This window comes from Salvelinus sp. IW2-2015, linkage group LG25, assembly GCF_002910315.2.
Source record: "Salvelinus sp. IW2-2015 linkage group LG25, ASM291031v2, whole genome shotgun sequence".
NCBI lineage: Eukaryota > Metazoa > Chordata > Actinopteri > Salmoniformes > Salmonidae > Salvelinus > Salvelinus sp. IW2-2015.
The window spans coordinates 19,009,214-19,026,143 of record NC_036865.1 but is presented as its reverse complement, the minus strand read 5'-3'; the positions used below and the strand labels follow the sequence as shown (position 1 = coordinate 19,026,143).

The 16,930-nt window shown below is 45.0% G+C and overlaps 1 protein-coding gene across 1 annotated transcript in view; it reads right to left on the bottom strand.

Moving 5' to 3' along the window:
- Positions 1 to 6,250, bottom strand: part of LOC111951725 (ryanodine receptor 2-like) — an 82,689-nt gene extending 76,439 nt beyond the window's left edge. Inside the window, 12 exon segments of the mRNA XM_070434974.1 lie at positions 144 to 265; positions 444 to 608; positions 732 to 888; positions 1,163 to 1,237; positions 1,365 to 1,480; positions 1,601 to 1,732; positions 2,004 to 2,116; positions 2,276 to 2,354; positions 2,520 to 2,594; positions 2,704 to 2,808; positions 2,912 to 3,031; positions 6,173 to 6,250. Of these exon segments, the coding sequence (XP_070291075.1) occupies positions 144 to 265; positions 444 to 608; positions 732 to 888; positions 1,163 to 1,237; positions 1,365 to 1,480; positions 1,601 to 1,732; positions 2,004 to 2,116; positions 2,276 to 2,354; positions 2,520 to 2,594; positions 2,704 to 2,808; positions 2,912 to 3,031; positions 6,173 to 6,220 (1,307 nt within the window). The 5' untranslated portion in view covers positions 6,221 to 6,250.
- Positions 6,251 to 16,930: the final 10,680 nt, after the last annotated feature.

The window sequence follows — 16,930 nt, the reverse complement described above, 5'->3', positions numbered from 1 at the left end:
ACGAGCCCAAGTGTCCACAAACTACACAATGGCTCCATCATTTACACTCTGCACTCTCAACCAATCACACTGTTACCTCAGCTAAATCCCTCACTTGGGGAACCCAGTTAGCCAGGTTCCTAGAGGGCTGTGTGATGGCCTACCTGATGAAGCCTGTGAAGAGGAGGACGGTGCTGCGGATGAGTCTGGCCGTGTGGGACTCCTCCCACTGAGAACGGGACAGGCTCAGACCGTCATCCATGTGACCCTCACTGTGCATAATGGCCTGGAGAAAAGGTCATAGGACAATGTGACAATAAAACACAATACAGTACACATTTAACAGAAAAAAAGTAAACAACTAAAAGCTACGCATATGTCCAAGCAATGACTCAAATACTGAGTAAGCCTACAGTGTGATGAAGTTCAGCAGAAATGAGTACTGGAAAAATACATTATATTACCTTGCGCTGCACTGCTCCCAAGCGGGCACACTTGGCATCAATTGCTTGATAGGTGAGCCACAGACCAGAGTCCACATGCTGGACGTAGCACATGGAGTCTCCATACTTGATCTCTGAGGCACCCATACCATCAATGTCCTTCTTTGGGCCACATTCTAGCTTCTCCTAAAGAGTGATGTGGAAATGTAATTCTGATCACCATCAACAATTGACACCGCTGGTTATCAGATTTGGTCTATGTATTTGGGGTAGGCAAAAAAACTATGAATTTGGCATTTGACCTCAGACCTTGGAGGGTCGGAAGCAGAAGGATGTGGACTTCACGTCAGCCCTCTCCCTGTCCACCAGGTGAAGGCCTCTCTCCTCGGTCAGACTCAGGTACCTCCCTGTGGTGACATGGCGGAGCCGGAATGGCTGACCCCAGCGTGTGTGGCTACTACTCCAGCTGTTGGAAATAGTTGTTATGCTCAGTCAGTTAGAGCTCAGTCAGTATGCAGTAAGTGCATGGAGCTATGGCAGCAGCGTTAAGGAGAGGGAGGAATGCTGTCCTTACTCAAATCCTATGATTATTTTTGCCTCATCTTACCGTTACCACTCTACCTGACCAAATACAAGTGAGCGTATCTTTAACGACCACAGATACACATGCCTGCATCTTATGGGGTGGATTTGGAAAATCAGTGTATGAAGGGTATGGAAAAAAGATGTGAGAGACTTACGCAACACGCAGGATCTCGAGCCTCCAGAGAGAGCGGGCATGACTGGACACTGCTCCACCCTCGTAGTGCACCACCCTAAGGACATGAGAGAGAGCAAGAGAATGAGCGATGAGAGAGCACAGGCTTGCATGAGTGAATGATTGGGAGCATTTAAATAATCAAAATGCTTGGTCGTGTGTATGGGTGTGACTCTGGGACTTACTTGCGTAGCTCCTCCCCCTGGTCTGTAGATGGGACAGTCAGACATTCGTCTGTGTGTCCATGCAGCAGCCTCAACGTGTCCCCTCCCTTCAGATACCCTACGATTAGCACACAAAGGAAAGTCAAGGATTACAATCAAGAAATAACACGTAATAATATCCAATATACAGTACACTCCCAAAATGGCAGGGTTGTAATGTGCATTTAGGTTGTGTTCTCTGTATTGACAGAAAGAGGCAACCTGCCTTGAGCAACTCCACTCCCAGAACAGATGGGGGCGACCCTCCAGAGGGTCTGCTGGAAGGCTGCGTCCACAATGAGGCTGCCACTCTCACTCGTATTGTCTATCACACTCCCATAGGACAAATGCTGCAGGGAAACAACCAAGACAAGAGCCTTAACAAGATCATGACAGTTATGGAGAATCAAGAGAGATCAGGATTTACAAGGATTTCACATAATGGAAACCGTTTCTAAATAAACCATCCATAAAGTGGCTGCTATTTTTCTGGGGTCTATTTCAGACACTATTGAAGTTTATTCAAACATTAGCACGTTAGCTATTTATCTCCTCTTTGAAGGGTACCTGCCTTGTCTGCCATCTCATTATATCTCTACATGCACTTCTCTGGTCACTCACCAGGTATCTCTCAGATGACACACTGACCAGGATGAGGTCGTCCCCGACACGGACCTTCTCCCCCTCTGACCTCTGCTTGGATGCAGGGTGAATGGTCCACCAGCATGCCTCACCTGGACACACAGGTAATTTGTATGGAATGTGGTTGATTGCCAGAACAAAGGGCATACTACTCATAGGCCTACTGAATTGATATCTAAACATCATCAAAACAGGCACTTTCTGATGTTCCACCAAGCACTGGAACACATCTTTAAAATGATGTGAAATACCTGTTTTATCATCCTGCAGACCAACATCAAACGCTAGCTTATCTGTCGAAGACTGGGATGTGGACAAACAGCAAAGATACTGAAGAAGAAGAAAACGTAGAAAGGTCCATTTAAACCTTGAACAACCCCTTATGACTGGAATAAACGGCATAATCAAACACACAGGTTTCCTCATGGGATTTACACAACCAAAATGAAGTCTTAGTTCTCCAGACAGATACTGTGATTGGTTGAGAAAGCTCACCATCCTGCTGTAGGAGTGTATGAGCAGTACAGCATGACCGTAGAGGAGGGTGCGATGACCACCTCCCTGACCAGCCTGCACAACACAACATAACTACAGCTCTTATTAGAACACAACCATGAACCATGACTTCACAGAAATCCATTATAGTTAGGCTAGAATGATACCCAAGCTGTTAGCTCACCCCTGCTGCTTGGTCCTCCCTGTTAGCCAGCATCTCCTGCAGAGCTCTGACAGACAGACACTGGGCCAGCACAAAGGAACACACCGACAGGTCTGGAGGAACATTCTGGGGAACACAGTGCACATACTCCTGATTAATCAGACTCTTATCAATCCTCTGATCTGGCATTCTCTGATTCCAAAGACCATGCTGTGGGATGAAGCTATACCTTGCAGTTGGAGGTGGACTCCAGACAGCAGAGTCTGCAGCCAAAGCCCTCTGCAGCCAGGCACAGTTTCAGATGCTCCTGTTGGGATGTGAAGATGCACTGCAGCACCACCTCATCATTCTGACAGAGGCAGGGGCACATAGTATACCACATTGCTGTTAATAAATATTGTGAGCTAGTTGTTTTCACCTGAAAAACATTCAATGAAACTGACAGAAATAATTTCATGCTGTAAAATGAACTTAGACAGTACTTCAACATTGTATAACAGTGAGTGGTTAACTCCTTTTTAAAGTGCACTCCAAGGGAATCAGGTCACAGCCATATAAGGAGAGCTGAGAGACTGTGGAGAGAGGAGGGACTAGCAGCCAGACTGGAACACCTCTCAGTGCCCAGGGCATGATGCCACCACTGAGGTGTCACTGTTGTCTGACCCCTGCCTCACACTCCATTCCACCCTACTATCAGCAACCTCTGGACTTTATCAGTCCCGCTGCACAGTAGAACCACTTAGGGACCTAACTGAATAAGGAATAGGGCTCAGAGCTGGCTGAGGTCAAGAATGCCATTTCCACTCAGGCCATAAATAAAAAAAGGTCAATATCCCATAAGCTTTCAAAGGGTCTGAATTGGATCCTGACCTCAATCATGCATTGCAGAGTCAGTCAGGTCAGGGCAGAGAGGCTAACATGGCCCATCACAAGTTCTTTACGAACAGAGATAAGGGCCACAGCCAAATCAGTTTTCCCCATATTAATTTAACAGCAGCGGGCCACCACTTCTAAATTATTGCCACCACTCCAAAAAACACTGTAAAAAAATATAATAGTTGGTCAAATGTGTTCAGTGTAAACTTAAATGACTAAAACCAGAAATACAGTATTCCCACCCCTGAGTCAATAATTTGTTGAAGCACCTTTGGCAGCGATTACATCTGTGAGTTTTTCTGGGTAAGTCTCTTAGAGCTTTCCCACACCTGGATTGCGCAACATTTGCCCATTTATTATTTTCTAAATTCTTCAAGCTCTGTCAAATTGGTTGTTGATCATTGCTAGACAACCATTTTCCTGTCTTGCCACAGATTTTCAAGTCGATTTAAGTCAAAACTGTAACTCAGACACTCAGGAACATTCACTGTCTTCTTGGTAAGCAACTCCAATGTAGATTTGGCCTTGTGTTTCAGGTTACTGTCCTGCTGAAAGGTGAATTCATTTCCCAGTGTCTGGTGGAAAGAAGACTGAACCAGGTTTTCCTCTAGGATTTTGCTGTTGCTTAGCTCCTCCATTCCATTTATTTTTTATCCTGAAAAACTCCCCAACAATTACAAGCATACGCAGCTAACACTATGCTTGAAATTATGGAGAGTGGTACTCAGTAATCTGTTGTATTGGATTTGCCCCAAACATATAACTTTGTATTCAGGGCAAAAAGTGCCTTCCCACATTTTTTGCATTATAACTTTAGTGCCTTGTTGCAAACAGGATGCATGTTTTGGAATATTTTTATTCTGTACAGGCTTCCTTCTTTTCACTCTGTCAATTAGGTTAATATTGTGGTGTAACTACAATGTTGTTGATCCATCCTCAGTTTTCTTCTATCACAGTCATTTTAAAGTCACCATTGGCCTCATGGTGAAATCCCTGAGCAGTTTCCTTCCTCTCCGGCAACTATGTTAGGAAGGACGCCTGTCTCTTTGTGGTGACTGGGTGTATTGATAGTCCATTCAAATTGTAATTAATAACTTCACCCTGCTCAAAGGTATATTCAATGTCTGCCTTTTTTATTTGTACCCATCTACCAATAGGTGCCCTTCTTTGCGAGGCATTGGAAAACCTCCCTGGTCTTTGTGGTTGAATCTTTGTTTGAAATTCACTGCTCGACTGGAAGACGTTACAGATAATTGTATATGTGGGGTACAGAGATGAGGGAGTAATTAAAAAATCATGTTAAACACTATTACTGCACAGGGAGTGAATCCAAGCAACTTATTATGTGACTTGTTAAGCACATTTTAATGATGAACTTATTTAGGCTTGCCATAACAAAGGGGTGAATACTTATTGACTCAAGACATTTCAGCTTTTCATTTTTAATGAATTTGTACAAATTTATAAAAACCTAATTCAACTTTGACATTATGGGGTATTGTGTAGGCCAGTGACAAAAAATCTCAATTTAATCTATTTTAAATTCAGGCTGTAACACAACAAAATGTGTAAAAAGTCAAGGGGTTGGAATACTTTGAAGGCACTGAAAGAACACCGCGTAAGCCATGACAAAATGTGTAGAATTGCAGGAAATTAGCTTTAAACTGCACATGTTCTTTCAGCCCCTTGGCAAATGTTCTCTCAACTTTGCCACCACTGCTGAAAAAAATCATAGGGGAAACACTGAAAATGAACTGCATAAAGTTACTTAGTTTCAGAAACCTTTAGTATGGTCTGAGAGACCATAATGCCTGAACCAGTACCTGTCACCACGGCCCTCACCAGTCAACCGAAGCATGTGACTGTCCCACACAGCATCAACCAGCACTCCACTAGTGACATTTCTTTATCAGAGAGCTGAGATACCAAGCCCTGAGAGGACTCACAACCACAGAGAATGATAGGCCTCCATCATTCTCTGTGGTTGAAAATACAGTTATAAATAGAACAAATGCTTAAGCTCAATTTACTGTAGCCCAAGTAGTTGCACAGAAAAAATAAATAAACTAATATATTTCTACAAAAATAGGTTAATGAGTTTGAATTTGGAGTAAAGGTTAGCAATTAATTTGTCAGTGACAAAAAAAAGAAATAAATGGTTGTTGTTATTCGCTCAAATGAGAAGAGAGCAATAGAGAGAGTAACAATTCTGTAACTCTTGTTTCATTAGCAAACAAAACATGTCATGGTAGCCAACACACAGTTAGTTTTAAAGACAAGTAATGGCCATTCAATACAGCCTAGTAACTTTCAAATAGACAAAAAATTAACAGTTTCTACTCTAAACTCTATCATGAAAACAAAGGTTTGGCTTTTCTTATTTGTTTAAGAAGTTTTCAAACAAGTGAGTGACCGTGGGAAAAAGTTAACAAGTAAAAAAGCATGTAACGTTACACCTGACAATTGTGGCCGAATGTACCAGTGATTATTATACACCTGTAAATGTTTCAATTTCTGGCTACCGTATCGATGCCCTGCATAACCCAACCTTCTTCCAATTCTGCCGCAAATGCCGCCACCAGAGTTAAATACTCCGTAGCATTAGCCTACTTACCGTACGTAGAAATTGGATCTCATCTTCGCTTTCTCCTGATTCAGCCATGTCCGAATATGTAAAGCAGTTCACTGTCTGTAGAAGGCCTAGTTGAAAAATAATCTGTGAGATTGACCAACGCTCATTGGATGGCGCTTTATCATTTTTGACCCAGCGCGCGCTTGGCAGGTAAAAATAGGCTACAGTCTATCATTGTCCACGACCACGCACGTGCATCGACCAACCTGCGCAATTCCGTGCATTAAAAACGCAATCTGCTAAATTTACTGTTGCTCAATAGTTTGGCCACCCACATCTCTCATTGTCAAGGCGCACAATATCTCACAGGCAGCCAATGGAGGTGATAGGACAGGTAGCCCTATATATACCACATGAGGCAAGACGATTTATTGAATAGTGCAGAGTAGGCCTAATGAATAAGACTTGCCACAGCAAGAGTTCCCACTTTAAATATTGTAAAAATGATTTATTGTTATCAGTAGCAACCCTTCATTCAGGGTGACCTCACCTGTTTGAGCCCCACCGTTTTTTTTTGTTGTTGCCTGTTTTGCATGTTATTTTGGAATTAATACATGTCACATATCAGTTTGCAAACAATGTAAACAAAAAAAACAAAAAAAAATCTTTTGAGTTAATAAAGTCGCATACAAATATGGTCTCGTTTTTGCTTTCTTGAGTTAAGCAGCTTCAAAATGCAGGTGTTCCAGCCTAGCTCAGTGCTTTCTGTGGTGGTGGGGCAACCAGCAGAAAAAACAGAGTGTAAGAGTTGGTAATGTTCTCTAGTTGCTCAGTGATTTGCTCAGTGTTCTGTCACTCATGGGGACACCACGTCACCGCAAAATCTACGGGGAGAGCTCAACACCATTCTTACACCTTGCCCAAACCGGCTGCGCGCGTGCGCCATCGTGCGCTATCGTGCATAAATTTATTTTGCCCCCCCACACCAAACGCGATCACGACACGCAGGTTAAAATATCAAAACAAACTCTGAACCAATGACATTAATTTGMGGACAGGTCGAAAAGCATTAAACATGTATGGTAATTTAGCTAGTTAGCTTGCACTTGCTAGCTAACGTTAATTTGTACTATTTAGCTAGCTTGCTGTTGCTCGCTAATTTGTCCTGGGATATAAACATTGAGTTGTTATTTTACCTGAAATGCACAAGGATCTCTACTCCGACAATTAATCCACACATAAAACGGCCAACCGAATCATTTCTAGTCATCTCTCCTCCTTCCAGGCTTTTTCATCGTTTAAATTATATGGGGATCGCATCTAAACTTTCATTGTATTACCACGACTACCAGCAAAACAGTTTGTCTTTCAATCACCCACGTGGGTATAACCAATGAGGAGATGGCACGTGGGTACCTGCTTCTATAAACCAATGAGGAGATGGCACGTGGGTACCTACTTCTATAAACCAATGAGGAGAAGGGAGAGGCAGGACTTGCAGCGCGATCTGCGTCAGAAATAGGAATGAGTTCTATTTCAGCCCTTGGCGTCGCAGACGCTCGTTGGCGCGCGCGAGCAGTGTGGGAGCAATAATTGAATAACATGGATTTCTACATTTATTTTGCGACGCTCGCGCACGCGACGTGTCCGGTCTGGTCAGCATGTTACATAGGTATTCCTTTTGTCCAGGTGGGCGATGGCAATGTGGAGTGCAATAGTGATTGCATCATCTGTGGATCTGTTGGGACGGTATACGAATTGGAGGGGGTCCAGGGTGTCTGGGATGATGGTGTTGATGTGAACCATTTATTTATTTATTTTATTTAACCTTTATTTAACCAGGTAGGCAAATTGAGAACACGTTCTCATTTACAATTGCGACCTGGCCAAGATAAAGCAAAGCAGTTCGACACATACAACAACACATAGTTACACATGGAGTAAAACAAACATATAGTCAATGATACAGTGAAAAAAAATAAGTCTATATACAATGTGAGCAAGTGAGGTGAGATAAGGGAGGTGAAGGCAAACAAATAATGCAAACAATAATGAATAATATAAAAAGGCATGGTGGCGAAGTAAATACAACACGCAAGAAAATAAAAACTAAAAACACTGGAATGGTTGGTTTGCAGTGGAAGAAAGCGCAAAGTAGAGACAGAAATAATGGGGTGCAAAGGAGCAAAATAAATAATAAATACAGTAGGTAAAGAGGAGTGTTTGGCTAATTATAGATGGGCTATGTACAGGTGCAGTAATCTATGAGCTGCTCTGACAGCTGGTGCTTAAAGTAGTGAGGGAGATAAGTGTTTCCAGTTTCGAGATTTTTGTAGTTCGTTCCAGATCCTTGGCAGCAGAGAATGGAAGAGAGCGGCCAAAGGAAGAATTGGTTTGGGGGTGACCAGAGAGATAAACCTGCTGGAGCGCGTGCTACAGGTAGGTGTTGCTGTGGTGCCAGCGAGCTGAGATAAGGGGGACTTACCTAGCAGGGTCTTGTAGTGACCTGGAACCAGTGGGTTGGCGACGAGTATGAAGCGAGGCCAGCCAACGAGAGTGTACAGTCGCTAGTGGTGGTAGTTATGGGCTTTGGTGACAAAACGGATGGCACTGTGATAGACTGCATCCAATTATTGAGTAGGGTTTTGGAGGCTATTTTGTAAATGACATCACCGAAGTCGAGATTGGTAGGATGGTCAGTTTTACAAGGGTATGTTTGGCAGCATGAGTGAAGGATGCTTTGTTGCGGAATAGGAAGCCAATTCTAGATTAACTTTGGATTAGAGATGTTTGATGTGAGTTGGAAGGAGAGTTTTACAGTCTAACCAGACACCTAGGTATTTGAGTTGTCCACATATTCTAAGTCAGAGCCGTCCAGAGTATGATGTTGGACAGGCGGGCAGGTGCGCAGCGATCGGTTGAAGAGCATGCATTTAGTTTTACTTGTATTTAAGAGCAATTGGAGGCCAAGGAAGGAGAGTTGTATGGCATTGAAGCTCGCCTGGAGGGTTGTTAACACAGTGTCAAAAGAAGGGCCAGAAGTATACAGAATAGTGTCGTCTGCGTAGAGGTGGATCAGAGAATCCAGCAGCAAGAGCGACATCATTGATGTATACAGAGAAGAGAGTCGGTCCAAGAATTGAACCCTGTGGCACCCCCATGGAGACTGCCAGAGGCCCGGACAACAGACCCTCCGATTTGAACACGAAATCGATCAGAGAAGTGTTGGTGAACCAGGCGAGGCAATCATTAGAGAAACCAAGGCTGTCGAGTCTGCCGATGAGGATTGGTGATTGACAGAGTCAAAAGCCTTGGCCAGGTCAATGAACGGCTGCACAGTATTGTTTCCTATCGATGGCGGTTAAGATATCGTTTATGACCTTGAGCGTGGCTGAGGTGCACCCATGACCAGCTCTGAAACCAGATTGCATAGCGGAGAAGGTATGGTGGGATTCGAAATGGTCGGTAATCTGTTTGTTGACTTGGCTTTCGAAGACCTTAGAAAGGCAGGGTAGGATAGATATAGGTCTGTAGCTGTTAGGGTCAAGAGTGTCCCCCTTTGAAGAGGGGATAACCGCAGCTGCTTTCCAATCTTTGGGAATCTCAGACGACACGAAAGAGAGGTTGAAAAGGCTAGTAATAGGGGTGGCACATTCAGCAGATAGTTTTAGAAAGAAAGGGTCCAGATTATCTAGCCCGGCTGATTTGTAAGGGTCCAGATTTTGCAGCTCTTTTAGAACATCAGCTGACTGTATTTGGAGAAAGAGAAATGGGAAGGCTTGGGCGAGTAGCAGAGGGAGGGCAGTGCTGTTGTCCGGGTAGGGGTAGCCAGGTGGAAAGCATGGCCAGCCGTAGAAAAATGCTTATTGAAATTCTCAATTATAGTGGATTTGTCGGTGATGACAGTGTTTCCTATCTTCAGAGCAGTGGAAGCTGGGAGGAGGTGTTCTTATTCTCCATGGACTTTACAGTGTCCCAGAACTTTTTTGAATTTGTGTTGCAGGAAGCAAATTTTGCTTGAAAAAGCTAGCCTTGCTTTTCTAACTGCCTGTGTATACTGGTTCTTAGCTTCCCTGAAAAGTTGCATATCACGGGGGCTGTTCGATGCTAATGCAGAACGCCATAGGATGTTTTCTGTTGGTTAAGGGCAGTCAGTCAGGAGAGAACCAAGGCTATATCTGTTCCTGGTTCTAAATTTCTTGAATGGGCATGCTTATTCAAGATGGTGAGGAAGGCATTTTTTAAATGTCCAGGCATCCTCTACTGACGGGATGAGATCAATATCCTTCCAGGATACCTCGGCCAGGTCAAGTTAGAAAGGCCTGCTCGCTGAAGTGTTTTCAGGGAGCGTTTGACAGTGATGAGTGGAGGTCGTTTGACCGCTGACCCATTACGGATGCAGGCAATGAGGCAGTGATCGCTGAGATCTTGGTTGAAAACAGCAGAGGTGTATTTGGAGGGCAAGTTTGTTAGGATGATATCTATGAGGTACCCGTGTTTACGGAATTGGGTGGTACCTGGTAGGTTCATTGATAATTTGTGTGAGATTGAGGGCATCAGCTTAGATTGTAGGGTGGCTGGGGTGTTAAGCATGTTAAATTTAGGTCGCCTAGCAGCACGAGCTCTGAAGATAGATGGGGGGCAATCAGTTCACATATAGTGTCCAGAGCACAGCTGGGGGCAGAGGGTGGTCTATAGCAGGCGGCAACGGTGAGAGACTTGTTTTTAGAGAGGTGGATTTTTAAAAGTAGAAGTTCAAATTGTTTGGGAACAGACCTGGATAGTAAAACAGAACTCTGCAGGCAATCTTTGCAATAGATTGCAACACCGCCCCCTTGGCCGTTCTATCTTGTCTGAAAATCTTGTAGTTGGGGATGAAAATGTCAGAATTTTTGGTGGTCTTTCTAAGCCAGGATTCAGACACGGCTAAAACATCCGGGTTGGCAGAGTGTGCTAAAGCAGTGAACAAAACAAACTTAGGGAGGAGGCTTCTAATGTTAACATGCATGAAGCCAAGGCTATTACGGTTACAGAAGTCATCAAAAGAGAGCGCCTGGGGAATAGGAGTGGAGCTAGGTACTGCAGGGCCTGGATTCACTACATCACCAGAGGAACAGAGGAGGAGTAGGATAAGGGTACGGCTAAAAGCTATGAGAATTGGTCGTCTAGAACTTCTAGAGCAGAGAGTAAAAGGAAGTTTCTGGGGGCGATAAAATAGCTTAAAGGAATAATGTACAGACAAAGGTATGGTAGGATGTGAATACAGTGGAGGTAAACCTAGGTATTGAGTGATGATGAGAGAGATATTGTCTCTAGAAACATCATTGAAACCAGGTGATGTCATCGCATATGTGGGTGGTGGAACTGTGAGGTTGGATATGGTATAGTGAGCAGGGCTAGAGGCTCTACAGTGAAATAAGCCAATAAACACTAACCATGACCAGCCTTTCAAATAATTTCATAGCTATAAACATGTGCTACAGGCGATACCCTGCAAGCAATAATGAGTCGTTACAACGTCCCTGGCACATCACAAAATGGTTGCCTAAAGACGTTGTGTCATGGTCCCCTAGAAGTTTTGTCTAGTTACTGATTGGTCCCAGAGGACGTTTTTTGGACATTTTGGGGATGTTGTGTCATTGTCCCCTGTAGGTTTTGTTTAGTTCACCAGGTGACATACTTGTAAAAATGTAGTAAAATGGATTTCAGTTTCCCTGCATTAAAATCACCGGCCATGAGAAATGCGACCTCTGAATGTACATTTTCTTGTTTGCTTATGGTCCTATAAAGCTCTTTGAGTGTGGTCTTAGTGCCAGCATCAGTTTGTAGTGTTAAACAGACAGCTATGAAAAATATAGATGAAAATTCTCATGGTAAATAGTATGGTCTGCAGCTTATTATGACGTATTCTAAATCAGGTAAGCAAAAACTTTAAACTTCCTTATAAACATTAGAGATCACACACCAGCTGTTGATAACAAAGAGACACGCCCCTCCTCCCTTCGTCTTACCAGAGTCTTCCATTCGGTCTTGACAATGCATAGCAAAACCAGCGAGACATCGTCACAACTGATTAGCTCAAACGCATTAAGAAGGAAAGAAATTCCACAAATTATCTTTTAACAAGGCACACCTGTTAATTGAAATGCATTCCTGGTAACTACATCATGAAGCTGGTTGAGAGAACGCCAAGAGTGTGCAAAGCTGTCATAAAGGCAAAGGGTGGCTACTTTGAAGAATCTCAAATATAAGATATATTTAGATTTGTTTTACACTTTTTTGGTTACTACATAATTATGTATATGTTATTTCATAGTTCTGATGTATTCACTACTATTCTACAATGTAGACAATAGTCAAAATAAAGAAAAACCCTTGAATTAGTAGGTGTGTCCAAACTTTTGACTGGTATATTCATTTCCTCGATCAGCCACAAAAAACATAATATATTACAGTTTTTCAGGTCCCGTTGATAGGATAGCCTCGAACAGGAGCTCATCTAGTTTGTTCTCCAGTGATTGCACATTCACCAATAGAACAGAGAGCAATGGCCATCTAACGCTAACGCTGGGTAGTTCTGACTGTGTGAAAAACTGATAGTGAATGTTTTGAAGCCAATAATACTTGCTAGCTACAGAATTAATTGCACAATCACTGTCTAATTAATGTGCCACCAGTCAAGAACAGAAAGAAAGAGGGCACAAGAGTTTTATTCAAAGAAGTTCAAATGACTGTAAGTAAGGTTCTTGGAAACTGCCTGCACATCACTCCTGGCAAACTATCTGGATAATTTGAGTGCTTTTGTCATGTTTTGTCTTTGATCATCATGTCTTGTCCCTGTGCTTCCCTCTGCTGGTCTTATTAGGTTCTTTCCCTCTTTCTATCCCTCTCTCTCCTCCCCCTCTCTCCCTCTCCCGCTCTCTCTCTCTATCGTTCCGTTCCTGCTCCCAGCTGTTTCTCATTCTCCTAACGACCTCATTTACTCTTTCACACCTGTCCCCTATTTTGCCCTCTGATTAGAGTCCCTATTTCTCCCTCTGTTTTCCGCTTCTGTCCTTGTCGGATTCTTGTTTGATGTTTGCTGTTCTGTGTCCTTGTTCCGCCCTGTCGTGTTTTTGCCTTCTTCAGATGCTGCGTGTGAGCAGGTGTCTATGTCAGCTACGGCCTGTGCCTTCCTGATGCGACCTGCAGTCTGTGGTCGCGTCTCCAGTCGTTCCTCTCTACTGACGAGAGGATTTCAGTTTCCTGTTTTGGATTTACCTTTGATAATATCCAGGAGAATCATTGTTTGTTTAATTCTGGAATAAAGATTCTGTTTCTATTACGTCGCTTTTGGGTCCTCATTCACCAGCATAACAGAAGAATCCGACCAAGATGGACCCAGCGACTATGGATTCTCTCAACACTGCCGTCGAGTTCCAGGGAGCAATGCTCGGCAGACACGAGCAGGAATTGTTTGTTGCTCGTCATGCCGTTGAGACCCTGGCGCTCAGGTCTCCGATCTCTCTGGACAGTTTCAGAGTCTTCGTCTCGTGCCACCAGCTACTTCCTGGTCTTCCGAGTCTCCGGAACCTAGGGTTAATAACCCACCATGTTACTCTGGGCAGCCCACTGAGTGTCCGCTCCTTCTCACCCAGTGTGATATTGTGTTCTCTCTCCAGCCCAACACGTACTCAAGAGAGAGAGCTCGCGATCGCTTACGTTCATATCACTCCTTACTGGTCGGGCTCGGGAGTGGGGCACAGCTATCTGGGAGGCAAGGGCTGAGTGTTCTAACGATTATCAGAACTTTAAAGAGGAGATGATTCGGGTTTTTGATCGTTCAGTTTTTGGGAAGGAGGCTTCCAGGGCTCTGGCTTCCCTATGTCAAGGTGATCGATCCATAACGGATTACTCTATAGAGTTTCGCACTCTTGCTGCCTCCAGTGACTGGAACGAGCCGGCGTTGCTCGCTCGTTTTCTGGAGGGACTTCACGCTGAGGTTAAGGATGAGATTCTCTCCCGGGAGGTTTCTTCCAGCGTGGACTCTTTGATTGCACTCGCCATCCGCATAGAACGACGGATAGATCTTCGTCACCGAGCTCGTGGAAGAGAGCTCGCGTTAACGGTGCTTCCCTCTCCGCATCTCAACCATCTCCTCCCACCGGCTCAGAGACTGAGCCCATGCAGCTGGGAGGTATTTCGCATCTCGACTAAGGAGAGGGAACGGAGAATCACCAAACCGCCTTTGCCTCTATTGCGGTTCTGCTGGACATTTTGTCATGTCATGTCCAGTAAAAGCCAGAGCTCATCAGTAAGCGGAGGGCTACTGGTGAGCGCTACTACTCAAGTCTCTCCATCAAGATCCTGTACTACCTGTGGTCCATCTACGCTGGACCGGTTCGGCTGCTTCCTGCAGTGCTTTGATAGACTCTGGGGCTGAGGGTTGTTTATGGACGAAGCATGGGCTCGGAAACATGACATTCCTCTCAGACAGTTAGGGAAGCCCACGCCCATGTTCGCCTTAGATGGTAGTCTTCTCCCAGTATCAGATGTGAGACACTACCTTTAACCCTCACAGTATCTGGTAACCACAGTGAGACCATTTCCTTTTTTGATTTTTCGTTCACCTTTTACACCTGTTGTTTTGGGTCATCCCTGGCTAGTATGTCATAATCCTTCTATTAATTGGTCTAGTAATTCTATCCTATCCTGGAACGTTTCTTGTCATGTGAAGTGTTTGATGTCTGCTATCCTCCTGTTTCTTCTGTCCCCTCTACTCAGGGAGAACCTGGTGATTTGACAGGAGTGCCGGAGGAATATCATGATCTACGCACGGTCTTCAGTCGTCCAGAGCCAACTCTCTTCCTCCTCACCGGTCGTATGATTGTTGTATTGATCTCCTTCCGGGGACCACTCCCCCTCGGGGTAGACTATACTCTCTGTCGGCTCCCGAGCGTAAGGCTCTCGAGGATTATCTGTCTGTTTCTCTCGACGCCGGTACCGTAGTGCCTTCTTCCTCTCCCCGCCGGAGCGGGGTTTTCTTTGTTAAGAAGAAGGACGGTACTCTGCGCCCCTGCGTGGATTATCGAGGGCTGAATGACATTACGGTTAAGAATCGTTATCCGCTTCCCCTTATGTCGTCAGCCTTCGAGATTCTGCAGGGAGCCAGGTTTTTTACTAAGTTGGACCTTCGTAACGCTTACCATCTCGTACGCATCAGAGAGGGGGACGAGTGGAAAACGGCGTTTAACACTCCGTTAGGGCATTTTGAATACCGGGTTCTGCCGTTCGGTCTCGCTAATGCTCCAGCTGTCTTTCAGGCATTAGTTAATGATGTACTGAGAGACATGCTGAACATCTTTGTTTTCGTTTACCTTGACGATATCCTGATTTTTTCACCGTCACTCGAGATTCATGTTCAGCACGTTCGACGTGTACTCCAGCGCCTTTTAGAGAATTGTCTCTACGTGAAGGCTGAGAAGTGCGCCTTCATGTCTCCTCTGTCACATTTCTCGGTTCTGTTATTTCCGCTGAAGGCATTCAGATGGATCCGCTAAGGTCCAGGCTGTCAGCGATTGGCCCGTTCCTAAGTCACGGTTCGAGTTGCAGCGCTTTTCCGGTTTCGCTAATTTCTATCGGCGTTTCATTCGTAATTTCGGTCAAGTGGCTGCCCTCTCACAGCTCTGACTTCTGTCAAGACTTGCTTTAAGTGGTCCGGTTCCGCCCAGGGAGCTTTTGATCTCCTCAAGAAGCGTTTTACATCCGCCCTATCCTTGTTACTCCTGACGTCACTAAACAATTCATTGTCGAGGTTGACGCTTCAGAGGTGGGCGTGGGAGCCATTCTGTCCCAGCGCTTCCAGTCTGACGATAAGGTCCATCCTTGCGCTTACTTTTCTCATCGCCTGTCGCCATCGGAACGCAACTATGATGTGGGTAACCGCGAACTGCTCGCCATCCGCTTAGCCATAGGCGAATGGCGACAGTGGTTGGAGGGGGCGACCGTCCCTTTTGTCGTTTGGACTGACCATAAGAACCTTGAGTACATCCGTTCTGCCAAACGACTTAATGCAACGTCAAGCTCGTTGGCGTTGTTTTTCGCTCGTTTCGAGTTCGTGATTTCCTATCGCCCGGGAAATAAGACACCAAGCCTGATGCCTTATCCCGTCTCTTTAGTTCTTCTGTGGCTTCTACCGACCCCGAGGGGATTCTCCCTGAAGGGCGTGTTGTCGGGTTGACTGTCTGGGGAATTGAGAGACAGGTAAAGCAAGCACTCACTCACACTGCGTCGCCGGCGCTTGTCCTAGTAACCTTCTGTTCGTTCCTGTCTCTACTCGTCTGGCTGTTCTTCAGTGGCTCATTCTGCCAAGTTAGCTGGCCACCCCGGCATTCGGGGTATGCTTGCTTCTATTCGCCAGCGGTTTTGGTGGCCTACTCAGGAGCGGGACACGCGCCGTTTCGTGGCTGCTTGTTCGGACTGCGCGCAGACTAAGTCAGGTAACTCTCTCCTGCCGGTCGTCTCAGACCGCTTCCCATTCCTTCTCGACCTTGGTCTCACATCGCCTTAGACTTTATTACCGGTCTGCCTTCGTCTGCGGGGAAGACTGTGTTCTTACGGTTATCGATAGGTTCTCTAAGGCGGCACATTTCATTCCCCTCGCTAAGCTTCCTTCCGCTAAGGAGACGGCACAAATCATCATTGAGAATGTGTTCAGAATTCATGGTCTCCCGTTAGACGCCGTTTCAGACAGAGGCCCGCAATTCACGTCACAGTTTTGGAGGGAGTTCTGTCGTTTGATTGGTGCTTCCGTCAGTCTCT